The 21451-nt window shown below is 47.2% G+C and overlaps 1 protein-coding gene across 1 annotated transcript in view; it reads left to right on the forward strand.

Annotated features, from left to right (window-relative positions):
* The window catches only part of QSOX1 (quiescin sulfhydryl oxidase 1), an 85251-nt gene extending 64428 nt beyond the window's left edge, over positions 1 to 20823 (forward strand). Inside the window, exons 9-12 of the mRNA XM_028732416.2 lie at positions 2635 to 2751; positions 5334 to 5469; positions 9668 to 9844; positions 13697 to 20823. Of these exons, the coding sequence (XP_028588249.2) occupies positions 2635 to 2751; positions 5334 to 5469; positions 9668 to 9844; positions 13697 to 14520 (1254 nt within the window). The 3' untranslated portion in view covers positions 14521 to 20823. The remainder of the gene's footprint in view (positions 1 to 2634; positions 2752 to 5333; positions 5470 to 9667; positions 9845 to 13696) is intronic.
* The last annotated feature ends 628 nt before the right edge of the window (positions 20824 to 21451 follow it).

The raw sequence follows: 21451 nt of genomic DNA on the forward strand, positions 1-21451 counted from the left end.
GCAGCAGCAGTGAGTGAGGGGTTGGAGTACCAGTGGCGAGTCAAGGGAGCTCTGGGCTGGCAGAAACTGCAGGCGCCGATGACGCCAACCCAGTGCTCCTCCGACTTCAGTATCTTCCCCCTTCCCCCTCCCTCCTGCTGAAAACAGCACCCCCACTTTTGGGAGGATGTCACAACAACTCTATTTCCCATCTCCCAATGCACCGCTGCTGTTTGGTCTGCATTTAATAATAATAATAATAATAATAATAATAATAATAATAATAATAATAATAATAATGTTTTCAAAATTTATATCCTGCCCATTCCCCAGCCACTCTGGGCAGCTTACAACATGTATAAAAACACAACAAAGCATCAAACAGTAAAAAACTAAATATCCTCTACGAGCAACAAACAAACCAATAGAAACCAATAACAACAACAACAGTAATAACAATACAGTGGTACCTCTGGTTACGTACTTAATTTGTTCCGGAGGTCCGTTCTGAACCTGAATCTGTTCTTAACCTGAGGTACCACTTTAGCTAATGGGGCCTCCAGCTGCCGCCGTGCGATTTCTGCTCTCATCCTGAAGCAAAGTTCTTAACCTGAAGCACTATTTCTGGGTTAGCGGAGTCTGTTACCTGAAGCGTATGTAACCCGAAGTACCACTGTAATAAACAGTTTACAGTTACAGTGATACCTCAGGTTGCATGCGCTTCAGGTTACATACGCTTCAGGTTACAGACTCCACTAACCCAGAAATAGTGCTTCAGGTTAAGAACTTTGCTTCAGGAGGAGAACAGAAATCGCAATGCGGCGGCAGGAGGCCCCATTGGCTAAAGTGGTACCTCAGGTTAAGAACAGTTTCAGGTTAAGAACGGACCTCCGGAACGAATTAAGTACTTAACCCGAGGTACCACTGTATACCCAAATTAAAATAACCACCAGGAACCAAAAATAGAACGGCGTAAAATATTTTAAAACATTTTAGCCAGTTGCCCCAACCCAAGAGTTAATGCCTGAGAAAATAATGTGGAGGCGGACGGAGCCCGAGGACTCTTAACGACTGTTAGGGAGTTTCCTTTTTAACACCTGGCAAAGCTCTGGTCAATTTCTGGAATACGACTGTCAGGCATGACCACACCTCCCATTGATCCAAGCTAGATTTGCTTGCTGGAGCGTAGGTTTTTGAAAGAGCAGTCCAAGTCCATCCTAACGAACTTAGAAACCTCCTTCAGGTGCTCCCCACCCCACCCCCAATGAACACAGGAGGGTGCGAAGTGAAGTTAGTGTAGGAGGGATGTTGGGGGCTGTGGTTGTAGCTATAACCCACCTCCTCCCCTCTCTCCAGATGCCTGAAGAAGGCGAATGACAACAGGAAAAGCAAAGGACAGCAAAGGAACTTGCCTTGCTTCATATATTCATTTCAGTCACCTGGTGCATTGACCTGACTCTCAGTGCAAAGCTATAGAGACTTCCAGGGACACAGGTGGCGCTGTGGTCTAAACCACTGAGCCCCTTGGGCTGGTTGATCAGAAGGTCAGCAGTTTAAATCCACCAATCTAGCAGTTCAGAAGCATGCCAGCGCAAGTAGATAAGCAGGTATCGTTGCAGTGGGAAGGTAGATGGCGTTTCCGTGGGCTCTGGCTTCCGTCACAGTGTCCCGTTCTGCCAGAAGCAATTTAAGTCATGCTGGCCACATGACCCGGAAAGCTGTCTGTGGACAAACGGCGGCTCCCTCGGCCTGAAAAGCAAGACAAGTGCCGCAACTCCACAGTCGCCTTTGACTGGACTTAACCATCCAGGGTTCTTTTACCTTTACCTTTTGCCTTATAGAGACTTCCTCTGAGAGGAATTGCTGTCTTGAAGCAAACAATTGAAGTTGCTTCAGGTTGAGCGCTTTCAGGTTGTGCTCTGCGGCGACCCAGAAGTAACAGAATGCGTTACTTCTGGGTTTTGCTGCTCGTCCATGTGCAGATGGTTAAAATGATGTCACGCGCATGCGCGAAAGCGGTGATTTGTGACCCGCGCATGCACAGAGGTGCGGACGCGGGTTGCGTTTGCTTCAGGATGCGAACAGGGCTCCGGAACGGATCCTATTCATATCCAGAGGTACCACTGTACAGTGGTACCTCGGGTTACATACACTTCAGGTTACATATGCTTCAGGTTACAGACTCTGCTAACCCAGAAATAGTGCTTCAGGTTAAGAACTTTGCTTCAGGATGAGAACAGAAATCGTGCTCCGGCAGCAGTGGGAGGCCCCATTAGCTAAAGTGGTGCTTCAGGATAAGAACAGTTTCAGGTTAAGAATGGACCTCTGGAACAAATTAAGTATTTAACCTGAGGTACCACTGTATATGAATAATCTACTACTTCTCTGTACCTGTGCATATAATTCTGTACCTGCGGACAGAGGAAGTTTGATCCAATTTTTTTTGCCCATGAAAAAGAAGACGTCACAAGAATTGATTTCTCTCCCCCATACTATTTATTCTGTACTATCACATGATTGGTATTATACACTTTTCGCCCCTGGAGCGCCATGGTCTGTGGCCACCCCCTTCGTTTTCACCTGCCACAAGCAGACATTAGTTGGCTTCTGTTACTTATCCTTCCTGTTTCCTGACTGCATTTTTCTTTACACCAGTACTTTCCTGGACGCCTGCCGATCATGAACTACCTTCGCAACCTGGACTTTTGGCTGAGGCCAAAGACAAATGTTTCCAAGAGCGAGTGGGAGGAAGCGCTGAGGAATAAAAATGAGGTATATTTCACTGGCCCTGCTTCTGCCTCAAAAGCATGGGTGGTCTCTTCCGTTTTCTGCTGAGGTGGTTTTGAAATGTTCTGTCTTCTGGGAACGTTGTCCATGCTAAGCTGTGGGAAAAACCCTGGGTCTGCCATGGAATACCCCGGGGGCAGGCTCTGAGGTACCTTTGGTTCATGCAGGGGGTTAGGTGGGGGGTTGGAGCTCAAATCCATTGAGCCTGACCATTGCCCTGAGTGGCTTGAATGTGGATCTAGAATAGCCCCAACCCCTTTGGACCTGTGGCCACCACCACAAAATGGCTCAATTATTTTTTAAAATAATATTTTATTATTTATACCCCACCCATCTGGCTGGTTTTCCCCAGTCACTCTGGGCGGCCTACAGCACATAAAAAATTATAAAACATCAGAGATAAAAACTTCCGTAAACAGAGCTGCCTTCAGATGTCTTCTTAAAGTCAGAAAGTTGCTTATTTCCTTGACATCTGATGGAAGGGCGTTCCACAGATCGGGTGCCACTACCGAGAAGGCCCTCTGCCTGGTTCCTTGAAACCTCACTTCTCGTAGCGAGGGAACCGCCAGAAGGCCCTCGGAGCTGGACCTCAGTGTCCGGGCTGAATGATGGGGGTGGAGACGCTCCTTCAGGTATACTGGGCCGAGGCCGTTTAGGGCTTGAACAACACTTTGGATCACTTTGATTTAGACTTAACTGCTGCCAAAGGTAAAAGAGAGAGGGAAATGTTATAGACAAATTGAGTGGGCGTCGAGGGAGGTGCATTGGTGCCCATAGGCGTCACTTTGGGGAACTCATATCTAGAAGCTTCCCAGAGATTTGGCTTTAAAAAAAAATGACCTAGTGGTTCAGCAGTAAAACTGCTGACACATTTGCAAAGCTAAGCAGGGTCCGATATGGTTTCTAATTGGATGGGAGACCACATGTTGAGATTCCTGCATTGCAGGGGGTTGGACCAGATAACCTTCAGGGTCCCTTCTAACTATGAATCTGTGAGCACTAAGTGGTATCTCTTTGCCTCATAGATTAGGCATAGGCAAACTCGGCCCTCCAGATGTTTTGGGACTACAACTCCCATGATCCCTAGGACTAACAGGACCAGTGGTCAGGGATGATGGGAATTGTAGTCCCAAAGCATCTGGAGGGCTGAGTTTGCCTATGCCTGTCATAGATTAAAGTATACATACAATGTCAATGTAATTCATGTTTCACTTTTTGGGGCAGCAGGTCTCATGATTAAAATTCATTGGGCAACTTTTTAAAATCTCAATGAATGTATGGCTAGCTTAGATATTCTCTGTGATCCATAGATTGTCCTATTTAAAAGGGGTTACTGAAACATTGGATGTTAAATTAAGTTTGTTAGCTTCAAAATTAAACATAGCCTCCATTTGGATTGTGTGGGGTGGGCAAAGTTGGCTTTATTATTTTTGAAAATTGTAGAAACTATGGAATATATCATTTATGATGAAGATAAACATTGGTTTATTTCCAGTTGTGTCCGTCTGCTGGTGTGGGGCCTTTTGATCCAGCAGAGGCGCCTGTGAGAGGGGAGAGATGGTTTGTGCCACTGCTGCTGCTACCCCTCATTTGGGGTAGAGTAGAGGGAAGGGAGAATCTGCAGAAATTGTGCTTCTCCCAAAGCCTGTGCTGGATCAAAGAGCCTTTCCATCAGGGGAGGGACAAAATTGGATGCATTATGTAAAACAGTCTCTAAATCCTGCATAGGAGATTAAACAGCTAATATTTCTTTTCCAAGAGCTAGTCAGTGGTCAATAATGGGTTAGAATTAGAAGACAGGGATTGCCTTGTTCTGTATTACCGTATTTTTCGCCCCATAGGACGCACCGCCCTATAGGACGCACCTAGTTTTTTGGGGGGGAAATAAAGGGGGGATTATTTTTTTTCCCCCCAGGCACGGGGCTGGCGTGGGGGAAGCCCGAGCTTCCCCCGACCCCAGCCCCCAGAACAGCCTGCTATCCGCAAGCCTAGGGAGCCGCGCCGGTCTCCCCAGGCTTGCGGAAAGCTGCGCGAAGCCCAGGCGCGCTCTTCAGCGCGCCCAAGGCTTCAGAATGCAGGCAGCTCTGCGCAACCCTCGGGAGCCCGGCGCGGCTTCGCGCCGAGCTCCCAAGGGTTGCGCAGAGCTTCCTGAAGCCTGGAGAGTAAGAGGGGTCGGTGCGCACCGACCCCTCTCGCTCTCCAGGCTTCAGCGAAAGCCTGTATTCGCCCCATAGGATGCACATACATTTCCCCTTCATTTTTGGAGGGGAAGAAGTGCATCCTATAGGGCGAAAAATACGGTAGTTTTTCATAATCTTAGTATGGGATTTTTTTAATGTGTGTGTGTATGTACATACATATGCGTTCTCTCTCTCTCTTTCTTCTTCTTCTTCTTCTTCTTCTTCTTCATCATCATCATCATCATCATCATCATATTCTACCCTCTGGCAAATAAAACACATTAAGCACAGCAGAACGTCAAACGTTAAAAACTTCCCTATACATATTCACACACACACAGAGAGAGATGTCTAATATTCACCTTGTTTTTGCATTCTCCCTTTCAGCTTCCCAATGCCTGGCTGCCGGAGAATCCAACCTGGGTAGCGTGTCAAGGGAGCAAGAGAGGTTTCCCATGTGGCCTCTGGACTCTCTTCCATCTCCTGACGGTGCAGGAAGCACTGCTTAGCCCTCAACCTCACAGTGAGTAATGCAGCCCCTGCTCAGTGGTCTGTAGTAAACCCACAGCCCAAGTCGTGTCCAGGTGAATTCAGGTATCGTTTTCTTTCCCCAAAGCACATACAACATGGCAGCTTATCATCTGTATTGCCCTCTAATCCCCAGCCAATGTGCAGAAGTGTATTAGGCTAATGGACTTGGCAGTGGAAGGCCTGGATTCACACCCTGGCTTGGCTATCTTTGGTTTCTCTTGGGTCAGTCCATAGAATCATAGAAATCACAGAGTTGGAAGGGACTCAAGAATCATCTAGTCCAACCCGCTGAACTGCAGGGGTCTCAGCATCCATGACAGATGGCCATCCAAACTCTGCTTAAAAACCTCCAAGGAAGGAGAGTCTACCACCTCTTGTGGGAGTCTCTTCATCAGCTTCATTGTTGGTTGGCTGGTCTTTTGCCAAAAATTACAGCAATGAAATGAGTATTTAAAATTGAGTGTCGTTGCCCATATTCAGTTATACAGTCATGTGCCGGGACTGAATTGTTGTCTATTATCTGTATCAGCTCTAACGAAGCAGGGATACAATGTTTGTTTTGAAAATGACACCTGTTCCATTTTCAGAGGGGGGAGACAACTGGTCCGAGCGGAAGTGTGCCGGGCTGCCATAAATAGCTAATTGAGGATCGCAAATCAATTGGTGGGGGTCACGTCAAATCAGTAAAAACTTGTCACAAGTCATACCTTGGAAGTTGAATGGTATCTGTTCCGGAATTTCTTTCGACTTCCAAAGCATTCAACTTCCAAATCGCGGCTTCTGATTGGCTGCAGGAAGCTCCCATCGGATGTTCAGGTTCCAAAAGAACATTCACAAACCGGAACACTCGCTTCCGGGTTTTGATTGATCGGGAGCCAAAACATCTGAGTCCCAGAGCATTTGACAACCAAGGTACGGCTGTACAGTCATACCTCGGGTTACAGACACTTCAGGTTGTGCGTTTTCAGGTTGCACACTGCGCCAAATCCAGAATTACCGGAACAGGTTACTAAATCGCGCTTTGTGCATTCGCCGAATGTGTGCACAGACGCGGCGCTGCGGGTTGCGAACGCTGCAGGTTATGAACGTGCCTCCCGCACGGATCACGTTCGCAACCCGAGCGTCCACTGTTTATATTTTAAGAACCTTGGAGGAAGAAATAGGTACACATATGGGAAGCATTCAGAGGGGTCACACCAAAGTGAAAATAAATGTAACTAGGGATGCTGGTGCAGAACTATATTTTTGTTACATCTGCGAATTTTAATTAAAAACCCCCACAGGATTTTTGCATTTACGCTCTGAAACCATGATAGTTGACTGAGTAAAGTGCTTCACTCCTGTGCAATTTGTGCTGCCAAATTTCTTTGCTCCCTACTTAATGCCAAACATGTGTAGAGTAGAAGGGAAAGACATTGATTTAAGAATGTAAAAGGCTTGATGGATCAGAACCCGAGCAGAGTCACATTTTCCCAACTTGTGATTCCCAGCAACTAGTATTCAGAGGTAGACTGCCCCTGACTCTGGAGGCAAAACATAGCCATCATGGTTAGGAGCCGTTTTTAGCCTTATCCTCCATTACTTTGTTTAAACTGCAATACCTCAAGATATCGAGAGGTCCGGAGGGCGGCAACACGAGAAAGTGCCTTTCCGCAGTGGCTCCCTGTTTGTGGAATGCTCTCCCCAGGGAAGCTCGCCTGGTGCCATCATTATATATCTTGTAAGCACCAGCCAAAAACATTCCTCTCCTCCCTTGAGAGCCAGTTTGGTGTAGTGGTTAAGAGCAGTGGACTCGTAATCTGGGGAACCGGGTTCGCGTCTCCGCTCCTCCACATGCAGCTGCTGGGTGACCTTGGGCCAGTCACACTTCTCTGAAGTCTCTCAGCCCCACTCACCTCACAGAGTGTTTGTTGTGGGGGAGGAAGGGAAAGGAGAATGTTAGCCGCTTTGAGACTCCTTCGGGTAGTGATAAAGCGGGATATCAAATCCAAACTCTTCTTCTTCTTCCCAGGCCTCTTGCTGATTAAACAATGAATGGCCTTTTAAACTTTGTGGAGGGCATTGTTTTTGTTTGTTACTGTACTGGAATGTATTTTTGTGTTTTTATATTGTAAACTGCCCTGTGGTCCTTGGATGAAGGGCAGTTAATAATAATAATTGCCATCAGCTCAGAGGCAAGAGATGGAAGGGCAGTTGTGTTATAGGGAGCCTGTGAAAATCTTGCAAAGCAGTTCCTCTTCTGGCGAGGAGGAAAGCCCCACCTCCAGTGGAGAAGAGGTGCAGGGACCAGGGGATGGTAGGGAGAGCCTCAACACTGAGCCTGTGCTGGTCCTGGGGGGGTTACCGTGCAGCATGGTCCGTGTTCGGTCCGAGGCTGAAGCGGGGTCCAAGGCAGGGAGTCAGGCATGGTCAGGAACTCTGGCAGAAAACAGGACAGGGTGCCAACAAGAACAGGTTACCAACAATGTTGCTCCCGCAACCTGGGACTGGGCTGACTGGCCTTTATCTCCTCTGAGGCATAGGGCGGCCCCGGGCCACAGGTAACTCGCCTCCCCTGGCCTGGAGGCGAGCTCTCTTCCTGCGGGAACTTAGTTCCCTCCGCCTCTCTGCCCTGAGCCTATGCAGCTCAGGAGAGGCTGGAGGGTTACTGGACCCAGAGGCAACCTCACCTTCCCCTGACAGGGCTGGGAGAGGAGCATCTGCAGGCAATGGCTCCTCAATCACCTACGGAGCCAGAGCGGATCCAGCTGGTGTCTGCTCCTGAGGATCCGGCACAGGTGAGGGCCCTTCAGGTTCAAGCCCCTGCCCCGGCTCAGCCGGCCCTGGAGGCAGGGACTCCTGTGCAGGCTGGGATTCCTCCGGTTCAGCCTCTGAATCCGATTCCCAGGCCATCACAGAGTCTGAGCAAACCGGAGAGGCGGGAAGTACGCCCCTGCCAGCGCCCATTCTGCGCAGTAGGCTTCGGCGCAGGGAGGGGTGGAAAAGGCTGGGGGTGACGTGACTTTTATGCTGGGGGAGGTATAAAGACCGACCACTCCCGGATTCTGCTAGCGACTGAGCCAGACATGAACTTACAACGCTCTTCACTGTAAATCATTTGCACCAAGAATAAAGCCTGGAAAAGACAGGTCGGAGTCTTGCCTGTTTACTCTTGAGCAACCACACCAGCACCTGACAACAACAACAACAACAACAACAACAACAGTCTCATATAAAAACCATAATATTTGCAGTAGAGAAGAACCAGGAGAGAAAGCTGTGCCAAATCCTTACCCCCACATTCTGCTTTTCTCCTATAGCACTCCCCCCGAAAAGCCACTTTCCTTCTGGCAAAGGTTTGCCTAGAACCCCAGCGGCCGGGGGCCGGGGGGGGGGGGAGAAGTGGTACACAAGTGAAATATTAAGCATCTCCTTATTTTGCCTTGAAGAAAATGGCCTTTCCTCCCAACACTTTGCAATTGGGCAACTGAGGTTTGCTTGCAAACATTTAGGTTTGACTTGAGTTTACAGCGTGGACAGTATGGAAGTGAAGTACCGCATTTTTCGCTCTATAGGACGCACTTTCCCCCCTCCAAAAATTAAGGGGAAATGTGTGTGTGTCCTATGGAGCGAATGCAGGCTCCTTGGCTTCAGCGATAGCAACGCGAAGCCTCCGAAGCGCAGAGGGAGTGCTCCCTCTGCGTTCCAGAGGCTTCGAGTTGCTTTTGCTGAAGCCTGGAGAGCGAGAGGGGTTGGTGCACACCGACCCCTCTCGCTCTCCAGGCTTCAGGGATAGCCGCCTGAAGTCTTTGGAGTGCAGTGGGACCTCGCGCTGCGCTCCAAAGGTTTCGGGTTCCTTTCGCGAAAGCCGGGAGAGCAAGACTCTCCTGGCTTCAGCAGAGAGGGAGAGCTGCGCAGCGCCCCTTCAGCCAAGCGGGAGGAGAAATGGAAGGGGCTCCATTTCTCCTGCCGCTTCGCTGAAGGGGCACTGAGCAGAGAGGGGGAGATTTTTTTTCCCTTGTTCTCCCCCTCTAAAACAAGTTGCGTCCTATAGAGCGAAAAATACGGTACTTTACTCCACACAGTAATAATTTCAGCAAACAGCACCTGAATTCATCTCAAGAGGGCTCAGGGTGCATGCAGTTGGTCTGGGTGTTTTGCCCACTCGCATTTTAACGGGTCTGCCCCTCCCCTCCCTTCTCTCCCCCCAGCACCACCGGAAGTCCTCCCTACCATGAGAGGGTACGTCCACTACTTCTTTGGCTGCCGGCAGTGCGCAGACCACTTCGAGGCCATGGCAGCAGAGTCCATGAACAAAGTGAGGAACAAAGATGGCAGCATTCTCTGGCTTTGGTCAAGGCACAACAGAGTCAATGCTCGCTTGGCAGGTAAGGGCGTGGGTGCTGGTTGGCTGCATGTAGATTGCTGTCTCTCTCAGGGCAACGTGGAAGAGTGCCCCCTATTGGCAGACTAACAGAAACCTGCTATTTCATTATTATTCTTTCTTCTTTGGCGATCCCTCATAGCCGAGTGAGATTGTCTTCCATGAACACGGTCTTAACAGTGAGTCCTTAAGTGACCGTGGAGGCCAGTTCTGGATCCACAAGTCCTTCCACAGTGGGGACATAGGTTTCCGGGCGGGAGCTGATCATAATGAGGGTTTGCCAAGCGTGCCTTCCTCTTAGCACATGTCTTCCTTTCGTCCTGAGTTCGAGCGTCTTCAAAGCACATGACACCTTTGGTAAAAGCTGTTCTCCGATTGGGGCACTCACAGGCCAGTGTTTCCCAATTGTCGGTGTTTATACTAAACCTTATATTAAACCTCTTTTGTTGACCACTAGCATTACGCTTTCCATTTTTAAGTTCGGAATAGAGTAGCTGCTTTGAAAGACGATAATCAGGCATCCGCACAACATGGCCAGTCCAACAAAGTTGATGTTGAAGAATCATTGTTTCAACACTGGTGATCTTTGCTTCTTCCAGTACACTGGCATTAGTTTGCCCATCTTCCCAAGTGATATGTAACATTTTTCAGAGACACCGCTGATGGAATCTTTTGAGGAGTTGGAGATGGTGTTTATAAGTGGGCCATGTTTCACAAGCATGGAAACCTGAAAATGAAATCGAAACCTGCTATTTCATTAAGTCACTCCTGAGTGGGCACTGAGAAACAGGAATAAGTGGCTGTGTGAAAATGCTCAGCCTATGAATGTTCAGAATCTCGGTATTCTGGTTGAATTCCATCTTCCACGGCTTACCTCAGAGTAAATGAACTAGTCAACAGTTTGCAGGTTTCCTGCGTTACAGAAAAGCTGCTCTGTCTCCACATTTGATGAGTAGCTTTCCTTTACTGCAATACTTCAAGGACTGCCTCTCTCCATATGAACCTACCGGAACACTTCTTTGTGTGCCTCCTCTGTGAAAGGTCCAGAGGGCGGCAACACGAGAAAGTGCCTTTTCTGTGGTGGCTCCCCACTTGTGGAATGCTCTCCCCAGAGAGGTTCTGCTGGTGCCTTCATCACACACCTTTAGGCGCCAGTCGAAAACATTCCTTTTTAACTAGGTCTTTGGGTGATTAACATCTAAGACTTCTAAATAAGTTGAGGAGAGGCGTTTATTGGGTTGTTTTTGTTCTTATTTTTATTATGTACCCTGTGTTTTTTATATTGTATTTTTGTCATGAACTGCCCTGAGACCCATGGATAAAGGGTGGAATGCAAATGTAATAAATAAAGTAAATAAAAATAAAATACTTGGGAACCCTGAATGCAGCTGACAGGTTCAGAACTGTTCAAGGTGGAAACTTCCCATAAATAGATAGCGCATTAAGTAGTTTCTGTTTCAGAAAGAACATTTATTTTCAAAGCTTGCTGATAAATTTGGACTGTAGCTTAGGTTTATAAACCTACCTTGCGCCCACAGATTTGGTTTGTTAAGGCCACTGGACTTTTCTGGCCAGATTCTTTGCTGCAATTACTGGGCCACGATTCAGAGAGTGGGCAGCTGGAGAAAGTAAAAAGGAGGAGCAATTTTTTTGATACAAGATACCCTCATCTTCTTTGTTGTGTTGCAGTCAGTGACTGATTGAGGGAGAAAGTGTTCCTGAGTTAAGATAAATCGCCCCTCATTGATGGAAGCAAATTAGCCTTTCTTTCTCTGTACTCTGTCGTGCTTTGGAGGAAAAGACACCCAGCAACGTGCCATATTTCTGGTTCTGGTGTCCCTATAACTCCCTGTCTGTTAACCAACCTGGAGGCCCTTGCAGTTTAGAGAAGACAGCCTTACCACCCACCATTCTGGAGAGAGCTGCCCGCCTGCCTCCTGGAAAGGGAGGGATTGAAGCAATATAATGCAGCCAAATGCATCACTAATACGGTAGTTAACCCCCTGCCGTACGCACAAGTTCAGTGGTGAGGCAGAAATGCGGGCCAACCGCAGTCCTTGAACAAGCAGCTGGTGGCGATGTACCTACTAAATCTTCTCTGCCTTTCCTGCTGCGGGGGGCTTCTAAAGGCCGACACGTGCCCTGGGAGGACCCTCCTCCCGAGACGGCTGCCCACATGTTCAGTTTTTTGCAGACAGATGCAATCCCTTGTTCCCCGGGCCTGTTTCCTTTGACATGGGGAGGAGGAGGGGGTGATTCCTGCTGACAGATGATTGTGGCAGAGAGGAGGGGCACATTGGCCCAGCCAAGGAGTCAAAGGAATTATTCCTTCTTTGTCCCTCTTGGGCTTTTATACCTTCTCCTCCCTCCCCCTGGGACATAATCTCCCTTTTTCTAAAGCATGTACTCCAGCTTCACAATGCCTCTGAGGTTTGTTTATCCGATATGGTTCTCTCCTACCCACCCTCCCAAACCTATTTATTTCTTCAAGCCCACCATAGGTAACAGCCACTTGAAACATGCTAAATCCTCTTCGGAATTTCGCCACAGCATTCGGTGGCTGCGTGTTTTGGTTAATCTTCTAAATGCTGGGACTGTCAACAAGTGCAAGGGCGCATCTGTCTGAAAATATAAAGAACACAGGCAATTCGCCATTGTCAACATTCACTACTGCGGTAACACCGTAGTCTCAGAGGTTCCCTTCAGACTGCTGGCGTTCCTTTGTAGTTGTCAACGGATTCCACATTTAGGATACGATTTGTAACACAGCCATGCAATGCATGTAAAACATACCAGGCTCCATACTTTCGCGGTAACCTTCCACTTGGTTCAGAAAATTGGACGCGCCTAGAAGGCAGATTCCCTGCCTCTCCTAGCGTAGTCTTGGCAGTGTTTGTGCTAAGGATTTAAATGCTGACTTGGTATAATGGGATGCACAGTCTGCTTATGAACATCAGCTGTGTGGGGACCAATGACAAGGGCTGGCCATCTCCTGCATGTCCTGTGCTTGTGAGTTTTCAGAGGCATTTGACTGATGGGAAACAAAACACTGGACTGAGTGGTCCTTGGTGATCAAGCAAACATGAGGTGCGTCATTCACAACTAAAACTGCAATCCAGTGCATGATTCCCTGGGAGTAAGACCTGATGATCCTGGGACGCGGGTGGCGCTGTGGGTAAAAGCCTCAGCGCCTAGGGCTTGCCGATTGAAAGGTCGGCGGTTCGAATCCCCGCAGCGGGGTGCGCTCCCGTTGCTCGGTCCCAGCGCCTGCCAACCTAGCAGTTCGAAAGCACCTCTGGGTGCAAGTAGATAAATAGGGACCACTTACTGGCAGGAAGGTAAACGGCGTTTCCGTGTGCGGCTCTGGCTCGCCAGAGCAGCGATGTCACACTGGCCATGTGACCCGGAAGTGTCTCCGGACAGCGCTGGCCCCTGGCCTCTTAAGTGAGATGGGCGCACAACCCTAGAGTCTGTCAAGACTGGCCCGTACGGGCAGGGGTACCTTTACCTTTACCTTAAGACCTGATGAACTGAATAGTACCTAATTCTGAGTAGACACGGCTAGGATTGCACTATGCGGTACTGCTCACATGCACATATAGAATTGTGGTCATTGTACTATGATTTGCTGAATAATTTCTGGCATTGTTTCCAATGAACTTTAAAAAACTGAGCTGAACTTTTTTTCTCTTCTGCGGAGCCTAGGCAACTAATGATTTGATTCTAAAAAATTGCTGCCCTCCTTTTGTCCTAAGAGCAAAATTGCTTATAGATACTGCTAGTTTCCAATATAGTTTACTGGTAATATGCACAGATGGTAATATCTAAGACTTCCCTTGTTATCTTCCTTGTTTAGGCACTGCAAGTGAGGACCCCAAATTCCCCAAGATCCAGTGGCCTCCCAAAGATTTGTGTTGGTCATGCCAGATCACCATCAACGGAAGGCTGATGTGGGACGAGAGGGCCATCCTGAGATTCTTCAAGAGCCATTTCTCGCGAGGCAACATTTACCTGGATTTCCTCAAAGTTGAGAAAGGGCTTCGGGTCAGACAGGGCCGAGATGTTGAGGAGAGAGACTACGAAGCTGACAGGAAGCTGGAAGGAGGAGGAGGAGGACAAGAGACTGGCAGAGGAGATGGAGAGGCCTTGGAGGAAGAGGAGAAGAGGACAGAAAGGAAGAAACCTGGTTTCGAACGATCAGGCACCCTGGAGGCACGCAAACCCTCTATCGTCAAGATGAACACCAAGACCAAAGAGCTGGAGGAAAACATTGTCGATCTGGATACCTTCAGCGAGCAGCACTTCAGGAGCAAGGCGCTGAAGATGGCAGGCCAGGCCGGCTTCAGGCACAGCCGCAGTAAGAGGGACGTTGGGCTGGTGCGGATGGAGGACCGTGGCCACCAATCTCTTGATTATGATGCCGCCTGGCGGCTCCTGCAGCAGAAGGGCTTGGGAGCCCAGCAGATCGTGGGCATCATGGAGGAGTCTGAGAAGGAGGGCGGGGTCATCCAGAGGAGGAGCCAGTGGTTCCACATCCTGGGGGCAGGCTTCTCCAGATTGGACGTCAGCTTGTGCATTGTCTTGTACTTCCTCTCCTCCATGTGCCTGTTGGGCATGTACACTTTCTTCCGCATGCGCATGAGGTACCGCAAGGGCCGCCCAGGCTTCCTCCAAGCCTGAGAGAGACAAGCAGAGCGTCAGCAGATAGCGGGTTGGAGAAGGGGTGTGAGTGTGTGTGTTTGTGCGCATGCGCTGCATGCCCACGATGCTTGTTCCTCAGCAACAATTCCTACTCTGGTTTATGGATGCACAAATGCGAAAAAACATGCAGGTATCTCAGTTGTAAAAGCACATACATGTGGTGTAGTGCTTGACCCCACTGAGTGTGCAACAGTGGCAACCGGCAGGTAAGGAATCGGCAAGCCTGTGTGTGGAGGGAAGTAAGGGGTGGTATTCAACTGAAGTTTTTCTCAGACTAAACCTGTTGAAATTAATGGGCTTGACTTAGTTCTGTTCATTAATTTAAATGGGTCTGTTCTGAGTAAAACTTAGTTGAACCACGGCAAGTGCTCATTATGCCACCATGTATGTGTGTGGGCGTTTCATTTCTGTATCTATAATGGAGTACGAATTGTTGAGCAACATGTTGACTTTGTTGTTGAAAGGGGTGTTGGTTTCCATTTCAGACCACGTATGGATAGTGTGATTGTCAGGGGAGTGAATGGGCTTAAAAAAATAAAAACGTCCTCGCCTTGTGGGATCTTTAGCTGAACACATTCTGACCCCACCATGGAAATGTAGCATATTCCTTCTTCAGAATGTCAGAGTGTGTAACAAGGTTCTTGCAGAGCTTTTATGTGGATGGTTTGGGAGCAGCGGCAAAATGACAATTTTCAAATATGAATCGGAGACCTGTATAATTTGTAAAAGCTGGTTTGTTCCAGGTTAAAGTGACATGATGGACTTTGCGGATACGAAGCTGAACTTTTTGTGCCTGGCGTCTTGAGGTATATCTGAGCCCTTTGCTACCTGGAAGAAAACTCAGTCCTGATTTCTTGAATTTAGGCGTAGAAGCGCAGTTCCACGATAGCCCGCCGGAGATACTTTGATTTCTTTTTACTAAACTGGATTCCAAAGCTTCTGAGCCATTGTGAAACTACCTTCAATAAAGCCAATGTTTGCATCTGTTTTAAAAAAAGAGAGAGAGTAAGAACTCTTATCTCCACCAACAACCTCACCTGTGCTTTTGGGTATATATGAGTGGCACAGGCATTTTAAAGGTTTGTCTCCTTCTGCAGTCCTTCCTATGAGCCTGGTGGTAGGGCATAGTCAGGCCTCACCCACGCAGCACCACCTCCTGCTCCCTGGATTAGGAGAGCAAAGGCTAACAACCGCCCCATACGGTCTTGGACTTGAACGATGTTGTAAAGAAATGGAAGGGTGCTGGGGATGGCAACAGGCACAGATACTATTCCTAACAGTCATGGCAGAGCAATGGAGAGTGCAGATCCCACACCAAAGAACCTCACAGCAAGCATTTTCCTGTTTTCCCACCAGCCAACCTACCCGCTACTTCCCTTTCGCCTTCTTTCAAAGCCAGCTTGCGACGTGCGACCCTCACCTTCACCCCAAAGGGACACCCCTATCTTCCATGCCGTGCTTGTCACTATCAACACCCAGAGGCCTATGATTTCCTTGCCAATAAGAGAGAAAAGATTTGCATGTGCAAATCTGGTCCTGAGATGCAGATTAACTATAGGAGGGCTGTTGACTGAACAGACCATTCCTGACCTCAGGAGCCCGCCAGTTCTGGTCCACGTCATCCCTTTTGGGTAACTAGCATGCCTTTTCCAACTTAGCTGCTTAGGCTCCTGAACACAGAGGAAAACAGCTGGGTTTCAGTTTTAGAGACTGGAAGAGATCCCTGACACGTATATTATTGGTGGTTTAAACACCTAGAGTGGAAACGTAACAAGTGAATGAGCATGGCTCTTCACTAAGAATACGAAGCAAAGTTAATGATAGCAGAACTGTCATCCCTATAATACCTACATTGGCTCCCAGTACATTTCCGAGCACAATTCAAAGTGTTGGTGCTGACCTTTAAAGCCCTAAATGGCCTCGGTCCAGTATACCTGATGGAGCGTCTCCACCCCCATCATTCTGCCCGGACGCTGAGGTCCAGCGCTGAGGGCCTTCTGGCGGTTCCCTCGTTGCGAGAAGCAAAGCTACAGGGAACCAGGCAGAGGGCCTTCTCGGTAGTGGCGCCCGCCCTGTGGAACTCCCTTCCAGCAGATGTCAAAGCGATAAACAACTACCTGACATTCAGAAGACATCTTAAGGCAGCCCTGTTCAGGGAAGTTTTTAACGTGTGATATTTTACTGTATTTTTGGTTTTTATGGAAGCTGCCCAGAGTGGCTGGGGAGGCCCAGCCAGATGGACGGGGTATAAATAAATTATTATTATTATTATTATTATTATTATAGAACCTAGTTTTCAAATAGAACCTAGTTTTCAAATTGTTGTTGTTTAGTCGTTTAGTCGTGTCCGACTCTTCGTGACCCCCTGGACCAGAGCACGCCAGGCACTTCTGTCTTCCACTGCCTCCCGCAGTTTGGTCAAACTCATGCTGGTAGCTTCGAGAACACTGTCCCACCATCTCGTCCTCTGTCGTCCCCTTCTCCTTGTGGCCTCCATCTTTCCCAACATCAGGGTCTTTTCCAGGGAGTCTTTCTTCTCATGAGATTTTTCAAATAAGACATGGTAAATATGCAGTTTCTTACTGGTGAGAATAGCAGGTAGCTGTGCTCTGGAGAAGTATGGAAATAGAGCCATGCAGAAATAAAGCACATGCAAATAATTGAAGAAGACTCATTCCTCAAAAGAACCGCGATCCGCCAACCCCGCACCCCAGGTTGCATTACTGCCAACACTCCCTTTCATTGGTGTCTCCCCGCTCTCCTTTGAAAGTTAAGCTGCTCGTTTTTTGCACAAGGGCCTTGCACCATCTCATCCTGCCTTTGAGTAGCCCCATTGGCCTGGGGCAGCATGGTGGCTTAAGTGGCGAAGGGTGAGCTTGGAAGTCCATGATTCGCATCTTGCCTCTGTCCAGAACTTACAAGCTGGCCTTAAGCAAACCATCTTCTCAAAACCTCAACCCCACACCTGCAGCTAGGGAATGGTAATACTGGCTTGTTTTACAAAACTAGTCAGGATTACTGAGGTGCTTAACGTATGTGAAATGCTTTGAACACTTGAAACCCACTTACATAGATGTGCATTAATATGATTGGGACTGACCTATTTTTCCAGACGCATCTAAATGCTTTTGTTCATTGCTGGGAGACTTCCTCCTGTTACCTGTTGGTGTTTGGCTTGGCCCCTTCTCCTTTGTTTCTCTCTTGACTCCAGAGAGATGCTGGCAATTTTATTCAGCCACATTATGCTCAGTTATGGCATCTAAATGCTTTGGAAAAAGTTAGGAAAGGAGGGATATTCTGACAAACACCTGAAGGGGGTAAATCATCACTAGCCTTCCCTAGATGTGGGGACTGGACTGATCTAACCCCTTTCTGGATAATACGTTATCTAAAATTATACGAAACCTTTGCAGCAGTGTGTGTGCATCTTCAAGGAACGAATGTGCTTCTTTCAAGCTCCCTTGAAAAAGACTGGCCGTTCCTGCAGTCATTTGCCTTTCCAGAAGATGCTTGAGATAACAACATAGCTGTCAACTTTTCCCTTTTCTTGCGAGGAATCCTATTCGGAATAAGGCAATTTCCCTTTAAAAAAGGGAAACGTCGTCAGCTATGGATAACAATGCAGTAAAAAAAGAAAGAAAGGAAAAGGAGAGCTCTGTGGAACAAATAACCCTGTTGAGCGTTAACTGAATCATATTTAGTTAGTAGGCAGAATACGGACATAGGCCTTCTGGGCTGCAGATTGTGCAGAGAAGCTTTTCTGTGTGGTTGGGAAAACAGCTACATTTGTGTGTAAAAGAACAGGGTTGTCTATCCCTGCCTGTGGGCTGCTCTTAGATTCTCTCACGTTTAAGTATGCTTATCGATGACCCTGAAAGCCTTAGATTACCTTTTCTCTCTTCAAAAGGGCCTGGGGTTTTCTTTCAGGTGCTATGAATGTCTCTGTGCGCCCAAGCCCTATTGCTACACCCACCCCCAAAAATGTACCGGTACTTGTATGTCTTTTAACAGCAATTGCAGGGCCTTAAGTATTAAATTGCTTGTGTTTAAATGGCAGCTTTGAGAAGCTGTCAATCCTTCTCAGGTATCACTACTGAGGAGGCTATGGCATTAACAAGGAGTGTCTTTCGGCCATATTTTCTTAGTAGTAGCTTGCAAAGGAATTGCATGTGGGGTGTTCTGCTAAGAGACTAGAAATGTGTTTCACTGCACAAACTGACTTCATAGTTGCTCGGACTCTGTAATAAAGTTGGCAGCATTTAGGGGACAGCTCCATATTCCTGCATTGTGGAGGGTTGAGCTCGATGACCTCCAGGGTCCCTTCTGACTTTACAATTCTATGATTCTATGCAGTTTGGCATGATTCGATTGTTAAAATATGTACAAAATCTGATGATATAAAGTGTGGGACTTGCTTCTATCTCCCACTGAACTGCTTGAAGGTGGTGGGCTGGTTCTTGTCCTTACGAGTGAAACCAGAGGCATTTTTCCTTCAGATGAGTTTGAAATCTGGTTTAATGCCACTAGAGGCCTGATAAATACTATTTCTTTTTTTAATAATTTTTTAAATTAATTTTAACATATAAATTATAAAATGTACCACAAAACTTATCACTTATACAGTCTTTTTAGACTTCCATCAGCACCTCTGATGATCCACCGTTTTAACCACTTCTTAACTTTATATTGCCTTTACATCTCTTAACAAATCATCCTCCCCCTTGTCCATTTTTACAATACTTCCAATAATACTCCTCACAAAACTTCTTGCAACCCTACAAACGTCATCTCTTCTTCACAATTACTTTTCAAATAGTCCGTAAATTTACTCCAGTCTTCCGTGAATTTCTGGTCTCGCCGGTTTTGAATCCTTCCTGTTAGTTTATCTAATTCTGCATAGTCAATTAACTTCATCCTCCATTCTTTAATCGTTGATAACTCTTCTTGCTTCCATTTTTGGGCCAATAATATTCTTGCTGCTGTTATTGCATATAAAAAGAGCTTACATTCCTTTCTATTTATGTCACTCCCCACAATGCCCAATAAAAATGCTTCTGGTTTCTTTATAAATGTATATTTCAACATTTCAACAATACTCTGGTTTCTCTTCAGATCGTATAAATCTTTAAATAAATACTATTTCAGTGGACCTGCCAGTTGGCCATCCTTGAGGGAGGAGCTTCGTGCCTTTTCAACCCCATCGCAAAGAAAAATAATTTAGTTAAGAGTAGGAACGTAGGCCCATCTCCAAGCTCAATCTTCTTTTGCCAAATCTGCCCGAACGACTGGCTAGTAACTCCACAATTCATTTGGGGCAAGTCTGACCCACTTCGTTACCACAATACTACATGAGAGGAACTGGCTGCCCCAAGTGGGACAGGCCTGTTGGAGATCTCCTTTTGACATACTGTTCATATGCTGACCTCTAACAAAAAGTGTCAGGGACACGGGTGGCGCTGTGGGTTAAACCACAGAGCCTAGGGCTTGCCGATCAGAAGGCTGGCGGTTCGAATCCCCGCGATGGGGTGAGCTCCCATTGCTCAGTCCCAGCTCCTGCCAACCTAGCAGTTCAAAAGCACGTCAAAGTGCAAGTAGATAAATAGGTACCGCTCCGGTGGGAAGGTAAACGGTGTTTCCGTGCGCTGCTCTGGTTCGCCAGAAGCGGCTTAGTCATGCTGGCCACATGACCCAGAAGCTGTACGCTGGATCCCTTGGCCAATAAAGCGAGATGAGCGCCGCAACCCCAGAGTCGGTCACAACTGGACCTAACGGTCAGGGGTCCCTTTACCTTTAACAAAAAGTGTGGGGGGGGGGGGAGAAGGAGAAAACCCAGACCAATATATTTGGACCACACTCTGAACTGGGAAAAGGGAGGGTATGAACTGATGACTTGTAGATAGAGCAGGTCTCCGGTAAGTATGTGTTTTGTGTTTCTCAAAACACTGTTTTTACAGCATTTTGGAAGCCATTTTGGAAATAGGCTACCCCTCCTTGTTTTACACCAGACTAATAAATGCATATGCTACTTATTCTGTACCCCCCTTCTCTCTGCATTCCCAGATGCCTGAAGCATTTTATAACGGAACAGTGAAGAACCAGCTTCTTTAAATAAATGAAAGTTTTCTGTCACTTCTTTAGATCCAAATGAGTTTGGCACACGGCCTTTCCTCCATCTTTCTCCATTTCTGCTGCTGCACAGGAATGATCCAAGGAACACCTGATCTCCCGTGCTGTCATTGTGTCTAACTACATTAGTGGAATAAATTTATTTTTGCTAATAAATATTGGTGTGCGTCTGACCAAACTTTTTGTTCCTAAGTATGCATTTCGGGGGGGGGGGGGGGGGGGAACGGCTCACAAAACTGTTCAGATAAATCTGGAACAGCCTTGGAATTTCTCCTAAAGTGAATTTGCTCCTATGAAACCTTTGTAGGAATTTTGGGGAACACAAAGAGGATTCCAGCAAGATTAGTAAAATATATTGTACGTGTTCTTGCGGGGGGGGGGCGTGTCACATCCTGGTTTGGATATTTTTGCCTTTCTCGTGGCAGGCTTCAACTGCCAAGTGTTGGTGAAGGAAGGTGAGGACAGGTGACCACACCTAGGCCCGAAGTAACACCACCCCCCAAGCAGGCTCAAAGCTTCTCAAAGCTTTTCAAAATCATTTTCTCAGCAGCTAAGCATCAGAAAGATTCCGCTTGCTGTAACTAAAAAGATTGCAACAAGGTAGAGAACAGAGCCCATTGTCTTCTCTTTTTTTTAAAAAAAGATTTTTATTAAAGTTTCAAAGATTATATAAAAACAAAACAAAACAATAGAACAAACAAACAAAAACAATTATAATTTCAATCCCTTATTTTCTTGTAATTTACTTCCCCAAATTCCTCATACCTCCCCTTTCTGTATTCTA

Source organism: Podarcis muralis, chromosome 5 (genome assembly GCF_964188315.1).
Source record: "Podarcis muralis chromosome 5, rPodMur119.hap1.1, whole genome shotgun sequence".
Lineage (NCBI taxonomy): Eukaryota > Metazoa > Chordata > Lepidosauria > Squamata > Lacertidae > Podarcis > Podarcis muralis.